This window comes from Panthera uncia, chromosome D2 (genome assembly GCF_023721935.1).
Source record: "Panthera uncia isolate 11264 chromosome D2, Puncia_PCG_1.0, whole genome shotgun sequence".
NCBI classification, from domain to species: domain Eukaryota; kingdom Metazoa; phylum Chordata; class Mammalia; order Carnivora; family Felidae; genus Panthera; species Panthera uncia.
In genome coordinates this window covers 73,347,048-73,367,122 of record NC_064818.1, presented here as the reverse complement: position 1 = coordinate 73,367,122, position 20,075 = coordinate 73,347,048, and the positions used below count along the sequence as shown (strand labels likewise).

Sequence of the window (20,075 nt, the reverse complement as noted above, 5' to 3'; positions counted from 1 at the left end):
TGGTCAAGGCCATTCCTTCTTGTTTCAACACCTTCTTGGACTCCCAAGATCATCCCTGCCAAGAGCTCTGTGGCAAAGGTCTCCAACTGGGGTGTGTGTGTCCACTGGGTCTGCGGGAACAGTCCAGGGGGTTCTCTGTGGGCTGAGGTTTTCAAGAACGTGTATTTCTAGATCTCTAACCTGAGAAGGCCCTGTCCTGGCATTCTCTGGGATCTCCCCACCACGTGCCCTTTCTCAATGGGCAGATTCCAACTGACAGAAGAAAAGCAGGCTCCTTCTCGCTCTGATTGCTATGGTGTCCTGCTCCAGGACCCCAATCAGAAATGGGTTCTACTAGGGGCACCCGGGTGGCTCAGTCGGTTATGTGTCTGACTTCGGCTCAGGTCATGATCTCGCAGACCGTGAGTTCAAGCCCCAAGTCAGGCTCTGTGCTGACAGCTCAGAGCCTGGAGCCCGCTTCAGATTCTGTGTCTCTGTCTCTCTCTACCCTTGCCCTGCTGGTGCTCTGTCTGTCTCCCTCTCTCTCTGCCCCTCTCCCCACTCAAAAATAAATACACATTTAAAAAAATTTAAAAAAAAAGAAATGGGTTCTACTAAAATCGTTACAATGGCAACTTAACACAAGTTATTTTAACACTGAGAGCCTATGGTGAAAGGAAATTAAAATAAAAATCTTATATATATCCATCCATTTCAGGTCCACATGCTGCTCAATGATAGACTTTTAGGCCAAAAAAGAGATGACGTTATAATAACATTCTGCGGGGGAGGAAGGGAGTGGGGAAGAGAGTGATAGATCCCTCACCTTTAAAGAGTTTTCATGCATTTTTTATAATTAATTAATTAATTATTAATGTTTATTTAATTTTGGGGGGGGATGGACAGAGAGAGGGAGACACCGAATTGGAAGCAGGCTCCAGGCTCTGAGCTGTCAGCACAGAGCTTGACATGGGGCTTGAACTCTCGAACTGTGAGATCATGACCTGAGCCAAAGTCAGATGCTTAACCGGCTGAGCCACCCAAGCACCCCTGTCAGGTGTTTTGACTTAAAAAAAACTATTTTCTTAAGTCTATTTATTTATTTTGAGAGAGAGCGCATATGCAGGGGAGGGGAGAGAGGGTGAGAGAGAATCCCAAGCGGGCTCCTTACCGTCAGTGCGGAGCCCAATGCAGGGCTTGAACTCATGAATTGTGAGATCATGACCTGAGCCGAAAGCAGCTCGGGTGGGACACTGAACCGACTGAGCCACCCAGGCACCCCGTCATGCATTTTTGGTGGAAATCCATTTGCTGTAGCAATTAGATTCCACTGGCTACCTTCAAAAATGCGATGTTAATTGCTGAGCTTCAAAATATCAGCCACTGTTTTAACAAATGATATACTATTTAGGATGTCTCCTTGATGTATGAGGGCACACAGATTTTCAAATTTCCTTGAGAGGGGCAGTGAGAAAAGTTTGAAAACCACTGCTTGTGGAACCCATAAAGTCAAACAATATGGGATGGACCGAGGTCCGTGCTGCTGTGGTGACGATCCTACTGTCTTTCTGGGACCGGCTCACCGAGCTTCTGGCAGGCCGGGCTGGAAGGCACCGGTGGCCTTGGCCCATCCTCATCAACTCTGAAGGACTAGCACCTCATACACTTGGCCCCCCAAGCAGCCCGCCTCACTTACGTGGTCCAGGGCGTGAGTTTCTCTGGTGACGGCCGGGCCCCGAGTCCCAGGGCGGGGGTCCCTGCCTGACCCCGGGTGTGGAAGGTCAGCCCCCACTCAGCCGCTGGTGGCGGGACCAGGCGGCGAGCCCGCTCACCTGTACACGGTGTCCTCCCGGTGGAGGTCTTCCAAGCCACAGAGGATTTCTGCCGCATAAAACAAGGCTCGCTCCTCCTCGAAGCCAGGGTTGCCCATGTTGTAGATGTGGAACTTCAGGTCGCCTCCGTTCATGATGGTCAGAACCAAGCACAGCGCATCCTTGGTCTCGTAGGCATAGGCCAGGTTGACCTGGGAGCACAAGACAGCCCTGCGGTGAGGTTCCAGCCACCGCTATCCGCTTCCACTCTTCCTCCTCAGGGTCCTCGAGGCTGGAGGGGGAGGGCCGGAGTGGGGGGGGCTCTCAGCAGCTTCGTGCCACCGCCCTGCACCTGGGCAGCCTCACGGCACCGCTGCCCATTGCCCCTCTTGGCTGACGAAGGACTCGGACCTTCCAATATGGCGGTTCCAGGCGAGGAGGCAAAGTGGGGGAGGGCAGGCTGGTACTCGGTCCTTTCGGGAAGCCTGACAGATGGTGCCTATATGTTTACACAGACAAAAGCACGTGCCTGCTTCATTTAGTTAAAACTGTGGGTTGCCTTAGCTGGCCAGTTAAGAAAAGCAGGGCCCAGATGCCTTTTGGGCTGGGGTCTCATTGTCACGGGGACGCTGGGAGTAGGCTGTGGAGGTGGCCAGTGGGACTCTGTGAAGTGGAACGCAGTTTGGCAAAGACTGTCGCCTCTTGCATGCAGGACACATCCGGTCACAGGGACCATCAACAGGCAGGACCTAGTTCCTTGCCGGTGCAGACCAGCTGCCCAAGGATGGATGCAGGCCATGAGACTGTGGGAGAGGCGGCAGGGCTGGGTCTGAGGCAAAGTATGCTGGGTGGTTCTCGTCCCTCTCCACTTAGGGAGCCAATACAAATGAAATCTGGCCACCACGGACCAGGCTGGGGATAGGCTGGGCCATAAAACTCGGATGCAAAAGTCAGGAACGATGGGAATTATTTCTGAGGGAAGGAAACAGAACGGGAGCCGAGCGGGAGGGCTCTGGGGACTGTGCTGGGTGCCAGCTTCTGAGCTGGCCCTCCCTCCCACACCTGCCTACGATCACCAAGGAAGGGCTCCTGGAGGGCACTACGGGGACTCCCTGCCAGGGGCAGGGGACAGGGCACAGTGGAAGGCGGTCTGGGTCTTTGATGATGTGCCACCCCATTTATCAGGCACACGGCCCTTCTCCCCCGAGGAGGACCCACCATCACCAACCCCTATGAGAGCCAGTGCTGCCCCTTCCTTTAATGATGGGGGTTCCACAGGCAGCACTGAGGCAGTGACCTATGGTCCCAATTGAAGGGGGCCGGCAGCAGAGAGGAAGGTTCTGGCCTCAAAGAGGCCTAGGGCCAAAATGCCAGCTGGTGGGAGCACAGCACCATCACACTGCCGGTGTGATGGGGCCGGCAGCCGAGGGCAGCCTGAGATGACGGGGAGAATGCACGCTCCCGTCTCCTCTGAGCGTCGCCTTACAGAACCACGCCCTCCGGGGAACGACTGAAGCACTGGGTTGATGGCCTCTCTCGCTCCCACACAGCTGGTGGGCGTTTAGCTGGCACAACCTTCACGGAGAGCCATCTGGGAACTGCTTCCAAATGGAAAACGCGCACACCCTCTGACACTGCCTTCCTCCACAGGGAGTACATCCTACGGACACACGGAAATGTGCCAAAGGCATGTTCAAGGGGTGACACGGCAGCCTTGTTCGCAGTGGCTTGGAGACCAGAACCGATCTGTATCTGTGGGGACGGGCTGCACAGCTTATGGTTTATCTCTTTGCTGTGTCGCAGGGGATGGTGCGCGGCGTGAAAAAAAGAGGTGCCACCCTAGATCTGGCCACAGGAAAAGACCTACAATTTAAGGGGAAACCACTGCAGTGAAAGATGTCTGGTAGGACTCCCCTGGCTAAAAATAATAAAGCCGATACATGAATCAGACATGTTGGAATGGCTACCCAAAGACAGAGGCTTTTGTTTTCAGTTTGAGCCTGTCCGTGCTGTTTGAGTGTCGACCTTGTACATATATATTGTTTTTTACAGTGACGTGTGGCAGAGGCACTTCGAGCTGACCAAACACCCACGTACTCTTCCACACCTCCCTGCAGTTGGTTTGTCCCTTGCAGGGACTGGTTCTGGCCAACAGCCTGTGGGCGGAGTGAGGGATGTTCCTGCAGCTGAGGCAGTGAGGGTCCCTGGGCAAGCCCCCCGGCACACGCTTTCAAGACTCCAGGTGGGGCAGCTGTAAGGTGGGGGAGGGTGGCCGGATCTGGCTGGACCCTACGTGTGTGACGCTGGCCCGTGTTGTTTCCAGCTACTTCGAGCTGGGGGTTAGTTCCTGCAGCAGAGCCTGGCCTGGTCATGGTGACACAAGGCACGTAAACAGATGGCGGCTCTCTAGGATACTGACGCTTAGGTCTCCCCTGTGATGAAACCAGCCTACAGGGATCTGTGGAAACAAAGCTCCTTGGCCGGGCCCAAGGTGGGCTGCTTTTGTCCCCTGAGGAGTTTCCCAGGTGGTCCCGGAGAACAGAGGCCATGGTCCCACACAGAGGGGAGCCAGGCCAGTTCTAGTGACAGGACCAAGGCAGCCACAATTGACCACGAGTAGCCTTGTGATGGAGGGAATGCCTGGCCGCCTTTCCACAGCTTACTGCTGCCACACTGGACGGCCACTCCCTTCCCTAGGCACGGAAGCCCTGGTCACCAGAAGGGTGGCCTGTCGCTGGGGCCTGGACACTCACCACAAACTGGCTGTTGACCTTCTCTAGGATCTGCTTCTCGTTGAGTGCCATGGACTCCCCTTTCCTCTTTTTGATCCTCTTCTTCTCCAAGCGCTTGCAGGCGTACATTTTTCCCGTGGCCCGGACCTGGCAGGCACAGACCTGAGGTGCAAGAAAGACGACAAGGGTATGGAACAGGTGGAGGTCTGCCCCAGGCTCTTCCGTGGCTGGGTCTGCAGGGCTGGGAACTGATATGCCTAAGGGTGTTCCCAGTCTCGGGGCCCAAGGATGCCTGGCCTTGGACCCACCCCTGCCCCAGGCCCTGCCCTCAAGATCTGGCTTTAGTGCCCCCTTACCCTCCCTCCTTCGTCCTTCACATGAATCCTGGCCCTTGAAGGTGCACCATCAGCCATTTACGCAGATGTTTAGAGGACTGGCCAAGGCCTAAAGTACTGTCCCTCTCTCAGAGGCAACTAGATTTTCTCCGTCCCACGCTTCCAACCGGATGCGGCCGTTGCTAACTGGAAACTTCCAGGCACCAGCTGCTGGTAAGGGAAGCTTCTTTTGGTGTCGGACCCCCAACAACCCTGACTTTGTAATTCAGCAGAACGGGAGCCGGGGCATATGGGTTCTCCTCTTCTTGACTCCACGCCTCTTTGGTTGTGTGACCTTGGCCCGGGTTATCAACCATTCTGACCCTCAGCTTTCCTCATCCCTAAAATGGGAATAACAAGCCTTGCCTCCCAGTCTGGGAACATCAGACAAAATACAACAGCACCTATTAACAGCAGCATCTGGCCACTCCTCCCTCCAAAGACAGCTAAGAACACCCGTTTCTCCTCTTCAGACTCAAACCCTGACTGAGGCTGGTTCCAAGAGGACCTCTGTCCCACGGGCCCTGCGGCACAGCCTCGTGTCTCACCTTGGTGGCACCTCCAGGCCCTACGCCCCACCCCCCTCTCCACCAGGGGGCGCAGGGCACTGTAGGTGCCTCCGGAAGGGACAAAAACAGTGACAGAGTCTGGGAACTTCCAAAGACGTGGACGTTCACTCACCTCCCCAAAGCCCCCTTTTCCCAGCACTCGGTACTGCCGGAAAGTGTTCTTGGTCACCGGTTGCCTGGAAAAAAGCAAGAATCCAACATGGGTCTCAGGGTGCGGAGATGCAGAATCCACAAGAAATCAACAGCAGCAGCATCGCACAACTTCCCGACCGAGCCGGGAATCCTCCCTGTGGGTGGGACCCCCGAGGACTGGCTCCGCGGCTGGGTGTTCACATCCCCGGCCACCCGCCCTCGGCCCCCTGCGGCTTGGGACACCTGCCAGTCCTCGCCGGCTTGGAGGGAAGAGTGGAAGCCTGGAGATGTGCGCTAAAGCTGCTTCACCACACTTTCCGTGTGGTTCCCCTCTCTCTCCCCAGTGAAAATCAGGTGGCTAAGCTCAGAAAGAAGCTGTGTTCTCTGCAGGGAGAAGGGAGGGGCCCAGGAGCCACAGAGGTTCAGTGTCCCAGGGAGGGCACAGCAGTCCTCCCCACACCTGCACATCTCGCCCACCTGCCCACCTCCGGTCCCCAGGGAGAAAGGCTGCTGGTCATCCTTTACCACCGGTCCCCAGCCTTTCCACCCCCGAGGGTCCCTTTATCACATTTCCCCCTGAGCTCCAGAACACTAGACGGTCCTGTCTGCCCAAAGCGGGATTTATGAAGTAATCATCGCTTTGTGTCTCCTGACCCCCCGTGTTAATTAGCTGAGGCCATTTATGATGTCTAATCAGGCAGGCCCTCTATGAGGCCAGGGTGGGACTTCACAGAGTAAATAATCAGTCATCTAAAATTGCCTCGAAGAACCCCATGGTGCAGACAGCTTGGGCTTTTTCATAACTGGCCTGTTTGGTTAAAAATAACCAGCTTCCTTTCACCCCGCCACCCCAGCTTTTCTGAGGTATAACTGACAAACGGCATGCAACTTGGTGTTTTGATGCACGTACACAAACGATGCATGTACATGTGAAACGATCACCACGATCAAGCTAACCAACGTTCTGGCACCTCACATAGTTACCGTTTTTCCTCTTCCTCTCTCGCTCTCTCTCCCTGGTGAGAACACTTAAGATTTACCATCTCAGCAAATTTCAAGCACACAATACAGTACCGTTAACTAGTGTTACTTCGCTGTACGTCAGATCTCCGGAGCGTATTCATCTCGCACGATGAACTGAAACTTTATACCCCTTGACCTACATGTCTCCCCATTTCCCCCACCCCCAGCCCCTGGCAACCACCAGTCTACTCTGCCTCTAGGACTCTGACGTTATTTTAGATTCCACATATAAGTGAGATCAGGCAGTATTTGTCTGTGTCTGCCTTATTTCACTTGGTGTAATGTCCTCCGGGTATCCCCCCCCCCCGCCCTGTTACCATAAATGGCAGGATTTCCTTCGCTTTGAAGGCTGAATAATATTCCGTCGTATGTATTTGCCACACTTTCCCTCCCGTGCTCCCGGCAGCATTATTCACAACGGCGAAGATATGGAAAAACCTGAGTGTCCTTGGACCATGAGCGGCTAAAGAACAACCCACTTTTAGGATGCTGAACTTAGCTCTTGGAGCTCCAGGACTATTTCTGAGCATCCGACCCCACCCCAGAGGCCGGACCAGGGCAGAGGCCGGGGTGTGACTGAATTGGCCCAAATAATTGGGTCAGCTTGGGAAAGACCAGTGAGCCTCTGCTCACCCAGCAGCTCCTGAATGAAGCTTCTGTGGAAACCTTTCCGGCTGCTGGGTCCCGAGGAGGATTTGGATTTCAGGTCCTGGGCACCACACTTCTCTCAGGACAGTCCTGAGACGCCAGGGCTCTGCCTGGAGTTCACGCGCCCTGACCCGCCGTCTCTTCTGTTTCTTTAGGAAGCGGGGCCCGACCCCTCTGGGAGCACAGGGCCTCCCCTCCGCAGGGCTCTCCCCGGCCCCATGTCCTTCTGCACGAGAGCAAACGGGCTGCAGCGAGGCCTGCCATACGGCTGCACCCGCCATGTGGCCCTGGGAAGCCTTTCCACAGCCGCCCTCGAAACCACATGAAGGCGCCCGGGCCTAACAGTTTACGATACATGGAGAACAAACAGTCGGTCGACATTACCACAGAGCTCCTCTGCTAGGGGAAATGAGTGTAATACAATTTCCGAGGAATTTCTTGGTTAACCTTGGGAGGGAAAAAAAAAAATCCCTTTAATATTTCAACAGGGCAGCACCAACAGGCCATGATCTTGTTAGGAAAAAAAAAAAAAAAAAAAAAGGAAGGGAGGAAGCAGGCTGTTGTCAGTCACTTGGGGCATTTCTAGGCCAGTCCTGCCCTACCGGCTTCAACAATTTAACGCCCACAAAAGGGCCTGACTTCTTTGCAGCCAGCGCACGGATTCAAAAAGTCTGTTTCCCCATTTCGAGTGTTCAGTACAGACAAGTAAAATGCAAGCCAGTGGCCACAGCTAAAGGATTCTATTGGAACAGAGTGCTGGGTAGAACGAGGACTGGGTGAAGGACTGGATCAAGAACCTTGGGTTCAGGTTCCAGCCGTGCCAGGCCCTTGCGTGCGAGCCAGGGTCAATCGATCAACCTCTCTGAGGCTCGTGTCTTCAGTAAAATGGAGATACTGAAAAGGCAGCTTTGTAGGCTGATGTAGTCAGACATCCCTACTAAAACTCCAGGAATAAAGGACATGTCTCCTCTGGGGGTCTTTATGGCAACAGTCCCCACTGCTTGAAGCACCTTGCATGCACACTAATGTGATCCTCACGCCTGCCTCAGGAGGTGGGACTGTCCCCCTTCTGCAGGCGAGAATGCCGAGGCTCTGAGAAGGGAAGTGAGTTGCCCCAGGTCATGAGGGGGGTGGTGGTGGTGTCGAAGCCGGGATCCCTGGAAGGATGTCGCAGAGCCCACACCCCGCGTCTCACACCCACACTGCCACCCTGGGAAGGCGGGTACAGATCGGGTCGTGTGGCACACAGCCTAGGGCTCTGGGGCGGGGCGAGGGGGCACGATGACTACGTCCCCACCAGACTTTCCTGTGATCATCAGAAACACAAGGGCCAGCTGTTCCTTCCCATATCAGAAGCTTGAGGATGACAGCCACAGCGACACTGATGACCTCAACGGCAACCACAACAACTGTATCCAGCAGTTTGACTTCCTGGGGCCAGACGGCTGACCTTTCTGGAGCACTTGCCTTATTCTAGGCGTGGGCTATGCTTAGTTCATCTCATCCCCACCCAAGCCTACAAAGGCAGGCACTATTATTATGCCCATTTTTCGGATAAGGAGACTGAGGCGGGGAGAGGTGAGCAACCCTTCCTGAGGTCCCTCTGGAGACGGTCGAGCCGGGACTCAGACCCAGACTGTGGCTCTGGGGCCCTCAGCAGGATGTCTGCACTGACCCCTCACTTCTCTGGCTCTCCTGGAGCCATGATGTGCATGTGCGAGGGGGCCAGCCAGTGGCAGTGAGTGGCCAACAGAGAAGACTGTCCCCTGTTCCACTGTCAATTCCCACCAGTGGGGGTGGAAAGAAATGCCCCCCCCCCCCCCAGTGGTACAGAACAGGGTGTTTTCCTCTGGGCTTCCTGAAGTGGGAAGGGAAGGGTCATGAATGGGGTTTCTAGGGCATTCCTGTCCTGCGGCTTCCTCAGAGTCTGCAGGGCACTTGGCCAGCAAAGGTGGTGACACACAGAAGCAAGATGGCTCCTTGCCTTCTAACCAAAACGTGCCCAGATACCCATGAGTGTCGGAACTCTGGCACAGGGAACCCTGGGCTGTGGGAGGGGATGCTCCCACCCTCGTCCCGCAGCTGATCCCAGCACGGATACAACATAGGCATCGCCCCGTTCTGCAAATCCTGCAAAAGTATGGTAGGCAGAGCCTGGTGCTGGGGGTCCCCCTCGGCTGCACTGCTCGCCTGCTGTGTGACGAGGCCAACCACGCCCTCTCTGTGGGTCTCCCTCCTCATCGGTCACATGGAGGCCGCAGCTGTCAGGCCAAGCCACCACCATGTCTGCGAGAGCACTTTGCAGCAGAAAGGCAGCAAGTAAAACAGGAAAAGATGCTTGGTCTCACCCGTTATCAGAGATGAAAACATAAACAAGAAGGAAAGCCCGATGCTCACATGAGAAGGCACGAGACTGGTGTTAATGAAGCTAAGAGGGAAGAGGGCACTGGGGCACTGTTGGGACTGGAGATGGGGGCAGCTGTTGGGAGGGCAATCTAGCAGTCCCTCGTGGTTTAAAAGCAGTGCTTTGTGACCAGACATTCCTCTGCTAGAGATTTCTATGGACGTACTTGCGAAAGGGCAGGAAGACATATGTATAAAGCTATTCATTATTTAGGGAAGATGGTACATAAAATTGAGAGCAACCTCCATGTCCATCAACAGGGGATTGGGCTAAATAAGGGATGTGCAATTTGCTCAAAAATATGGCAGCTCCTTATTCTCTGGCAGAGGAAGAATTCCCAAAGACAGTGAACCAAAAAAATAAGGATAAGTATGTATGCATGTATGAGGGTGTGAATCGCGTGTACACTTTAATAAGAACAGAGCGTTTCTAGAAGAATAGCCAAGAACTTCAGCAACGGGAGGAGGATGGCTAATTTTATTTGAACCATGGACCCATGGAGGTAACGGATTTGTATGTGGGTTTTCAGGTGACAGGCATGTACTCTCGCCCCCTGCCCCCCACACCCTGGCACACACTTGTAGGTGGGTGTACAAGGGGAGCACTCACCTTTCCAACCACTTCCACTGGAGAAAGCGATCAAAATACATGCTGTCCAGATACTCATGGAATGGTTCGCCCTTCAGGTAGTCGTGGACAGACCTAGCTCGGAGGGAACCAACAAACATTTTATAATCCTGACCTTAAGCAGACGGACGGAGCCATATATCCAGCAGGTTAACCACCAGCCTCAGAGGCCCAGCATCCTGCCAAAGTGATGGGCTGATCCTACAAACCCTAACTGGGTACCTGCCACAGCACTGCTCTAGGCATGGGGTACAGCCGTGAGCACGAAGTTGGCATCGCGATGTGGGACACAACCAGCAAGTAACAAACATCTAATAAACTGCTGCAGAGGCATGTGCTCATGAGAGAGGGTTAAGTGAGGTCCACCCTCCACCCCCAGCCATGTAATCATGACCTGAGCTGAAATCAAGAGTCGGATGCTCAACCGACTGACTGAGCCACCCAGGCACCCCAAGAAGGGACTCTTGAGCTGCAATGAGGACAGAGGAGTACTTAACGGGGTGCAGGGGTGTGGGGGGGGGGTAGGGGCAGAGCAGGGATGCAGCCCCTGAGATCCCAGGCTCTGGATCTGGTCCAGGACCAGTGAAGCCCCTGGGAAATTTCCATCTCCACAGCCGAATTTCCTGGTCGCCTGCTCTGGGCCAGGCCTGGAGGGAGGGTTCTGAAACTGGCTGCAGGCAGGGATGGATGTGCTTCTTCCCTTTAAAAAGTGGCAACGCTGGGATGCCTGGGTGGCTCAGCCAGTTGAGCGTCTGACTCTGGATTTCAGCTCAGGTCATGATCCCAGGGTCATGGGATGGAGACTTGCATTGCGCTCAGAGACTCTCTTTCCCCCTCTCCTCTACTGGCGTGTGTAGCCTGGGCTCTCTCTTTCTCTCTCCCTCTCTCCCTCAAATTAAAAAAAAAAAAAAAGTGGCAATGCTGACCAAGTGTAGCCCAAGCACTTGGGACCTGCAGATGGCTGCGGGGGCGGGGGGGGGGGGTACAGTGCGGGGCATATACAGTAGAGGCATGTGGGACACTGTGTCCCGCCAGACATGACAGCAGGGGCTAGTGTAGGGGACCAGGTTGTCCACTCCCTCGGGGTCACAGTGACAGCCCAGGGACCTCACCCACTGTCAGATCTAACCCTCAGCCAGCTCCAAGAGGGCAGCAACCACGTTTGTTTCTGCTTATGGGGGGTCTGTCCCTGGCACCTACCAGGGCTGGGTCCCCAGCTGGCCCTCCCCAAATGTCCATTCTCATGATGGTGCTCCCGGCTCTTCCCACAGTGCACAGGGGCACTGGTTTTCCTGCCTGGCTGTAAGCTTCCTGAAAGCTGGGACTGGGTTCTTGCTCACCATGGTATCCCCTGTGCTAGGCGTCAGACACACAGCAGATGCCTGGTTGTCTGTGGTACAAAGGGTGACCAAGGGCGCACAGCAAGTCCCCAGACTCATCCAGAGGTGATGAGGCTCCAGAAGATTTTGGTGCACATACTGGCTTATACGGAAGGGTACACATGTGGACACATGAACGTGTGTGTGCCTAGTGGCTCAGGCCTTCATAGTATGTGTGTGAGGGACCAGTGGGGACTTCATTGGTGCCTGGCCAACAGCACATGCACCGATTTGTCTGCTATTGCATCAGGATCGCTGTATGGCCTGCAGACAAGGTGATGGGGTGACTGAGAAGGCGGCCTGTAGCCCCCCTTCCTGCAGCAGCACCACCCAGCTCTGGTTGGTGGCAGCAGTGGGGGTTGGGAGCCGGGAAGGACTTCCAAACCACCCAGACGGGGTCAAGTTTTTACACATTCCTCTGTCTCAACAGCCTGGAGACCACTTGCTTTCAACACCCTTTGAGGCAGATGTTTTCTTTGGACTTGGAACTTTGGTATCTTTTCCCTTCATAAGAAGTATACAAACAGCTGGGTGGCTTGGCTGGGGCCCCCGGGCACTGAAGCCCTGCCCTGGTGCCCAGCACGCCAGGTGTGGGGGAGAGGCAGGCTCTGTCGGTGGCGGGGGGGAGGCTGTGTGGCTGCCCAGAGGAGGCTGAAGGGCCCCGATGCTCGGTCTGGGGAGGGAGCGAGCACTTACTGTGCACAGGCAGAAAAGACTTCCTTGCAGGGCCTCTGTAGGAGCCTCTCCTCCGTCTGGGAGACCAGGTCCTGGCCAACTTGGGCTATGAAGACTGGGGACTGGAGGAAGAGAAGAGCGGGGCGTCAGTGAGGGGCAGGAGCGGAGCGCCACCTGGCCCTGGGCCACGTGCAGCGTGGTCACTTGGCTCCTCTGCAGAACACGGATAATGATGTCCCTGTGTCCCGGGCTTGTGGTCAGACTCAAACGAGATGTGTGAGAGCTCGTGGTTACGGGGCTGTGCAACGAGGCCTGGCTGGTCGGGGAGCCCCCTGTGACCTTGCTGATGACCCCTGCCCGTGCTGGGCCTGTCTGCTCAGCAGGCAAGGGGAACACCTGCCCAGCCCTCAGGGCCTCTGTGACAGGGTCTGGAATGGCAGAAGGGCCAGCAAAAGGACAGCGCCAGGGGAAGGGTGCTCGGTGGGCACAGCTACAACTAACAGACGGGGGTTCGGATCCCAGATCTGCCACTTGTAGCTGTGGGACCTTGGTCTGGACTCAGCCCCCTGTTATCGGGAAGATTATCAGGAATAAGAGTGTCTCCCCAAGAGAATCAGTGAAACCTCTGGGTCCGGCATGTGGCCCAGATGTGACACCTGGTGGAGAATTTGCAATAAACATCACTGCCGTCATTTCCTTCTCCTTCCAGGTGAAGCTGTGTGTGGCCTCAGCGTTTCAGCTTGAAAGGACAGTTCTGAGAGTTTCTGCACCCAAGAGCAGCGGTCAGCTCTGGGAAGGTGCTGGGCCCACCAGAAGGCGGCCTCACCTTCCCTCTTCCCGCGACCATTCACCCTCCATCAGCTGTTCGTGCACCAGCTGGGCCACAAGCTGGGTTTTTAACAAATGGCAGGGATATTTGAGAAAATTGCCAGGAGTGGGCTCAGACAGAGGGGAGGTAAATACATCTTTCTCCCCCAAAGATGCTGAAATTGGAAAGGCCTGCTTTCTCCTTTCAGCTACTGAAATGCGACTATGGAGCTGATTTCCCTGCTAAGCCCACTGGGCAGTGTCTGTGTGTGTGTGTGGGGGGGTCCATGTGAGGGGCGCTGGCAGTAAGGGGTCCTGATGAATGAAATCAGTGGCTCATTTTCTATTCATCAAGCCTCTGAAAGCCCACATTCCTGAGTTCCTTCTTCTCTTCTAGGTCCTGCCCCCTCTGGAGGAGGGCCCCTATATGGGGGAGCCTTAGATGTTGGGGGGGGGTGGCCGCAGTGATGGCAAATGCCGTGGGCGCACCCAATTACACCACACAGCAGGCTTGTTTGCCATCACCAGTCCTGGGTGGTTGTGGTTCTCTCCCACCTTGCCTCCCCTTCTGTCCCTGGCCGTACCTCCCTCCCCAGCTAAAAATGTTGATAAGTGGAACTGCAGAAAAGCAGCCTGTAGTGTATTGGCTTCCGATGCTCGTTTTGCGGAAATGATGCTCGATGTTGCACAAGGAGCCCAAGACAGAGAAATGGGAGCCCCACACACCGGTCCACCCTCTGCCATTGGCCATTTTGTGCCTCTGTCTCCTCCTCTGTTACAGGAAAGGGCTGCTGCAGAGATGCTCTGTGGGTCTTTCAAGATTCAGGAATTGATAGTTGGGGGGGGGAGCGGGGAGGGCTGCATCTAAGACTCGGGGAACTTTCTTGGGAATTCTGGCAGCTGAATCTCTTGGGGATCAGTAACTCTGGGCTACTTCAGAGCAATCGGATCCTAAAACAAAACCCAGAGGCCACAGGCAAATTTGCTTCAAGAGAGCTGATGGCTGGGCAGCCTTGGCTTGAAGGGCCTGGCGCAGGGCTGGTGTCCCCACTACATCACGTGAAACAAGGTATTGTGCCAGGATGCGACTTGAATCTGGGAGGAGTCGGAGATGCTGGGCGGGATGGTCATGGGGGGAAACCACCATTTCCTGGATCTCAGAAGAGGCACCTGAGTTGCCCACCTGCATGCAGTCCACTCTGCCCCTGTCTTGTCACCAGACTCCGCCCAGGGAGGATCCACCCTCACCAGCAGTGGCTGAAGCTGGTGTCGGGCACATTATGAGGGTGTTAAAAGGTGAAGCCAGGGTAGCCCTCGACTATAAATCACTTTTTCTCCAGTAAAGACAGAAAACACAGAAATCAGGCAATACCCTAATGGGGAAGTTCTCTCTGGGCATCTGTGGTGATGTATATAAAAGGGGCTGATTGAACTCAATGGCTCTCAAACTTTTTTTTTTTTTCTTTTTTACTAGCAAACGTCGTTTTTCCTCTTCCACATGAAATTTATCTACAGACCCAGTATTTAAAATCAGTGGAAATAACTTAACGGGTAGCCCTGGTTTGCCTCCACTGAAAGCCAACTCTGGTCGGGCACTGTGAGAAATACCTTTATGCATTATTTCATCTAATCTTTGTTAAGACTCTGTGAGGTAAATACTATTATAATGCTCATCTCACAGATGAGCAAGCTGAGGTTCAGAAAGGTTAAGTCACTTGCCCAAGGTCACCCAGCCAATAAGTGGCAGACAGGCGATCTGAACACAGGTTGGGTGGGTGGGTCTACAGCGAGTGTGGTTGAAGGTGGGGGGATGTCTGGGCCCCCTGTGCTCCTCCCACTCACTCCCCCGTCTCCCAGGAGTCCCTTAGCCCTCAGGATGAGCAGGGCACTGTGCAGCCCTCCAGCAGAGGCAGGAAGAACTGAAATGGAGGATGATACAGCTCAGGGCAACGAGTTCCTGGGCTCAGAGAAGGAGATCATTAAGGGGCGAGGTCATCAAGGAAAGGCTTCATGGAAGACAGGGTCAGAGACCAAGCAGAGTTTGGGCTCAGACCTCCCACTCCTCATGGATCTTTCCACATGCCTGGATGACCGCACTCTGCTTCCTTCCTAAGCAGATGGGAGGGGCCGTGCAGGGTCTAGGGGTGACCCAGCTGTGTGTGTGAAGTCACACTACTCTCTCTCTCTCTGGGGACGCTGCCCACGGCCAAAGCCCCAATAGGAGTTAATGAGTAGGTTTAACGACCATGGGTTTAAACTCAGTCTCTGGCTCAACATGAAGAGATTAAGTGATTCCCACCAACCCTCCTTTCAAGTGACTCCAGGGACTAACACCTCTGCCAGTAAGGGAATCAGAAGCTGTCGGCCAGTTTAAGCTGGGAGCCGAAACCCAAACCCACCAGGAGAGTGACACCTAGGGGACATTTCAGTGGGACATTTGCAACCTGCATCAGTAGAATCGGAGGGTATCGGTCCTTCCCCTCCAGGTCAGAGAAGTCAGTTTCCAAGGGAGACACATTAGGAAGGCTCTCCCCAGTCCACAGGCAAGGTCTAACACACCCCATAAGACAAAGCGCCCCCAGGCACCCAGAGCAACCACAGCCCAATCCACCCCCTGTGGCTTGAAGACAGAATTCCACAGTTTCAGATCTCATTCCAGGAAGCTAATCCCTTCTGGTCCCAGGAGGCTTTGAGGGGGGCCAGGGAAGGGAGGGGTGAATCCTTCAGGCCAGGCGGGCTCTGGACAGGAATGTCACCCTCACCGCGAGAAGGCTCAGGGATGCAGGGGGACTACGGCTAGCAGTGTGGCCCTTTCTAGCAGGAACTGTCCCTCTGGGATGAAGCAGAGGTCAGGGCGGGGAGAAGGGTGGGAGCCATCCTCCTCCATATCAAAGGTGTCCCCCTGATTTCTAATCAAACAGAAAAGGCCCTATGGTCCTTAGATATTTGCAGGGCGGAAAGCGGCCAGGAGAGCAGGTCTAATGGAGGTCTCTGCTAAAAGGTCCCCTGGGGCCAGTAGTACTTTGAAGCGACGCTTTATTTCTTTGGTCACCAGATGGTCTCCTCAAGTAGCTCCAGCCAGCAAGCCTTGATTTGTAACACAGCAGTGTGAATCTAGGCGTCAAGTTTCCTGCGAAAGGTGTGGAATTAGCTCTTGGTGGTACATCTTCGGAGGACAGGAAGAAGGAATTAGGGACAGGGTTTCTCTGCTGGAGGCCCTGTCATGAATGCCTGGCCTCCTGATGGTCTTGGGCACTGAAGCTAACCAGCTGGCCAACCGCCATGTGATCGTATGCCCAGCCCTGCCAGAAAGCCCACTCTGATGACAGTCAGGATGACCCCCAGCTGCTCTTAAGGAGTGCTCCATGGCCAACTCCTAGGACAGCTTAAAACAGCAAGACATGCCTTGGGGACATGGCTATGCTTGCCAGGGGCTGCTCTCCATCCCCCCCCCCCCGCCCCCCGCCCCACAACTGACAAGAAAGAACTCAGCTTCCTTCAGGAACTGTAAGCTGCACGGGGCACCTGTCCTGCCCCTGAAATCACAACCAGAGCAAGAGAATCTGTACTATGCTCCCCTCGTTGGCTAAGGCTCCTCCCCACTGTTTTCCCCCAAAGCTGCTGGCGAAGAGAGGGGGCATTAAACCTTGGGTGTGCTTTATCCACTCTCCGTGACTCTGTGCCTCTGGATAAGAGCCCCCCTCGCCCCCAGGGGAAAGAACCTGCTCCACCTCCTTTGGAGTGAGAAATTGACCTTGAATCTATCTCCGGTACCAGAGGAACTTGGGCCCCTCTTGGCTGGGGACCGGCTGCCAGCACCGCAGCTGGCCGGACAGACTCGGCACGTGTGTGCTGGGCGGTAACTGCCCCTCCGAATCCCTCAGAATATCTGCTCCCTCTTACCTCCTGCCCTGGTGGCCCAGACTCACTCTCTGCCATTCCCAATGCTTACGCCACGGGTTCTGGGGATACGGGCAGCTCCTGCCGTCTGCGCTAATCAGAACCCACCTTCTCAGGCAGCAAGAGGTGGAGGCCGCATGGGTGTTTTTCTGGGCACCACAGCAGAGTGAGCAGAGCCCCTCCTGCCGCTTTGAACACGGGGAGGGAAGACCCTTGAAGGGGGTGAATGGGGCCAGTGGGCTTCGCACCATCACTGTCCCGTGGGTCCCTCTCCTCCCCTTTGTTCCCACCCTGGCTGAGTGCTCTGTGCCGTCACGCTGCCTCTACTGTTGCCCGTGACCCTAAATTCTGACAGGTGGCCCAAGCTAGACTCCTCTTACCCTCTGCTCCATCCAGAGTAGCCTCTGCAACACTGAGGCACAGTACTGACGACCAGTAACCAGTAACGAATCAACGCCCCGGAGGCCTCAGGGTTTCTAAAGAGAAGGTTGTAAGGGGAAGGATGGAGGGGGTGGGGGTGGGGGTGGAAGAGCTGAGGACTTGGCCTGAAGCTGCATTTGTAGACCCCACCCCCCACCCCCGCTCCACACTTGGTTTGGGTGACTTCCGGCTAACAAAATACCGGCGGGAAGTCAAGAACTACCCCAGGGCCACTGGGCGCTGCGATTGCTCAGGGGTCCACCCTCCCAGGTCATAACTGCAGCTTCCTAAGGGCCTTCTGTGCGACACCCGAGGCAGGACATTCCGGGCGTTTCGGGGACTGAGGCAGGGCTAGAGAGGGACAGATGGTGGTGGGGAACGCAGGGGCCTGGCCTCGGCAGGAAGCCACCCCAGGGTGCTTTACTCAGTACTAGGTGCAGGAAGCAGCCGCTGATCACCCACCGCACCCAAGGCTCTGCCTCCTGGGGGGCGCCAACACCCATCTCAGCGACTTCACAGAGAGGTGCTGAAGTCTCAGGGCAGCCCAACCCCCAGCTCTGCTTCCACAGCCAGGTCCTTCAGCCTCGGCCGCCCAGGAGTCCGCCCACACGGTGGCGCCACGGAGCCCCTCGCTGCGCGCTTCCCTGCACACTCACCCCGCGGGGGGCCCAGCCTCCCCGGCCTCCGAAGAGGGAGGCCAGATGGCACACCTGAAATAATTACCCAGTGATTCATCTCAGACCTGAGGCGTGCAGCCCTTGCCGGAACGGTTGAGGGGGAAAATGAGAAATCGGCCCGGGAGGGAGCCCCGGGGAGGGAAGGCGAGAGCTGGACCTTGAGGGAGAGGCCGGATTTACGCAGGTGGAGGAGGCTGGCACGGCACGGACAAGGGCCAGGAGGCCGCAGAAAGCAGGGAGGGGGCGCGCCGGGTGAGGAGAACTCATCTAGAAGATGTTAAAAAAGCAGGAAGAGCTGACGCTGATGGCACACTGCCGTCTCCGCGAGGCTGTTTCTCGCGGACTGCTGAATCGTTAGCCCGAGGGTGGCATCCTGAGGGCCCTGCCATCGGCTGCCCCAGCGGCTGCACCTGCTCCCCCTGGGCACTGCTGTCTCCCCCTGCATCGTGACAACTGGCAACACGAAGGGATGTCATTTCCCGCATGAGTGAGGAACTCCGCGTGTCTGAAAACCTTGTTCCTGAAGCATCCCCCAGCTTCAAAGTCTCTTGTGTAAAGACGTGAGAAAGGGGATCAGTTGTATGTGGCTGGTGTCTCTGGAGGCAGCCAGGGATGGAGGCATGGTTGGGCTGTGAAAAGCCCTTCAGAACTACCTCCCCTACCTCCTTAGTAGTTGCCAATAATCCTGAAGTGCCCCTGGGGTCACCCTCAGAGCCTTCTGGAAACACATGCCCTGCACTGTTCACAGATTCAGGACCCAAGGTGGAACAGGAGGAAGTGATCACAGAGGGCTTTCCTGGAAAGACCTGTCAGAGTCTAGCTGGTTCAAGCCTCTCATAGCATAGATGTGTTAACAAGACAAGGGACCAAGAAGGAAGGAGACCCCTCCAAGGTCATACTGTGGCCCATGGCACAGCCAGCAGTAACACCTGGAGGTCCTCTATGGCAGATCTGAGCGGACTGAGTGGATCTGAGCTGCACTGGCTCTAAACCAGGTGTCCCGAGCCAGCTCTAGGGGAAGGGCATAGCTTTGGTCTCGTTGGACCCACTGAGATCCAGCTTGTCCCTCACCTCACAGAGGGGACATGCACATACAGCAATGCCAGCCCTGGTATCTCCCTCACCCACCCCTCCTCTCCATCCCCCACCTCACTGCCCTGCATTCAAGAATTCTCTTCTCGCACCTGCTACCGCCTGCTCCAGCATTGACACAATGGTCCCCAAGGGAGTTTTTCCATACCACACAGGAGAGATGGTCTCCACCCCACAGGACAGAGCCCACTGCCTTCTTGGTCCTGAACCCAAACGCCCTTCTTGACCTGCTTCCCCTTCCTGCCTTTGGCTCATGGATGCTCACCCCATATGCATCGCTTCCTGGGCAAGCTCTCGCTTTCTAACTGCTGGACCTTTGCTCATTCCCTTGGAAGAAGCCCTTCCTGCCCCATCAGGACATGTCCCAATTCCACCCAGTCTTCAGGACCCACTTCCAATACAACCTCATCCAAGTTGATTTTCTGAGCAGGAGAGATCTTCCACCCAATCCCAGCTCCCAGTAAGAAGTGTCACCATCATCACCACTGCTATTTCCCGAGCACCTACTATATGTTAAGTCCTAGAAGCTTTACATGGGGTTATCGTTCTAAATTCCCTCAAGGTACGTTTTAATTATTACAATCTCCATTTTACAGATGCATAAATAGGCTCAGAGAAGTGAAATAACTCGTCCAAGGTCACACAGCTAGCATGGGAGCAAAGACAGGATTCAAAGCCAGGTAATCCAAAGAGCCTTATTCCTAAACACCACCATGTCCTCCAAGAATGCCATTGTGAGAAGGATGTGACTTTGGTCTTAGAGGTCCATGGGGGCTAGATAATGAGACAAATGGACTCTGCATGTTTGGGTAAACACTATTTGTAC

The 20,075-nt window shown here is 55.3% G+C and overlaps 1 protein-coding gene across 1 annotated transcript in view; it reads right to left on the bottom strand.

The window, feature by feature from the left end:
- The window catches only part of GRK5 (G protein-coupled receptor kinase 5), a 211,967-nt gene that overhangs the window by 15,828 nt on the left and 176,064 nt on the right, over positions 1 to 20,075 (bottom strand). The window contains exons 5-9 of the mRNA XM_049646023.1: positions 12,375 to 12,475; positions 10,282 to 10,374; positions 5,578 to 5,641; positions 4,544 to 4,684; positions 1,812 to 2,002 (exon numbers count right to left, since the gene is read on the bottom strand). Of these exons, the coding sequence (XP_049501980.1) occupies positions 1,812 to 2,002; positions 4,544 to 4,684; positions 5,578 to 5,641; positions 10,282 to 10,374; positions 12,375 to 12,475 (590 nt within the window). The remainder of the gene's footprint in view (positions 1 to 1,811; positions 2,003 to 4,543; positions 4,685 to 5,577; positions 5,642 to 10,281; positions 10,375 to 12,374; positions 12,476 to 20,075) is intronic.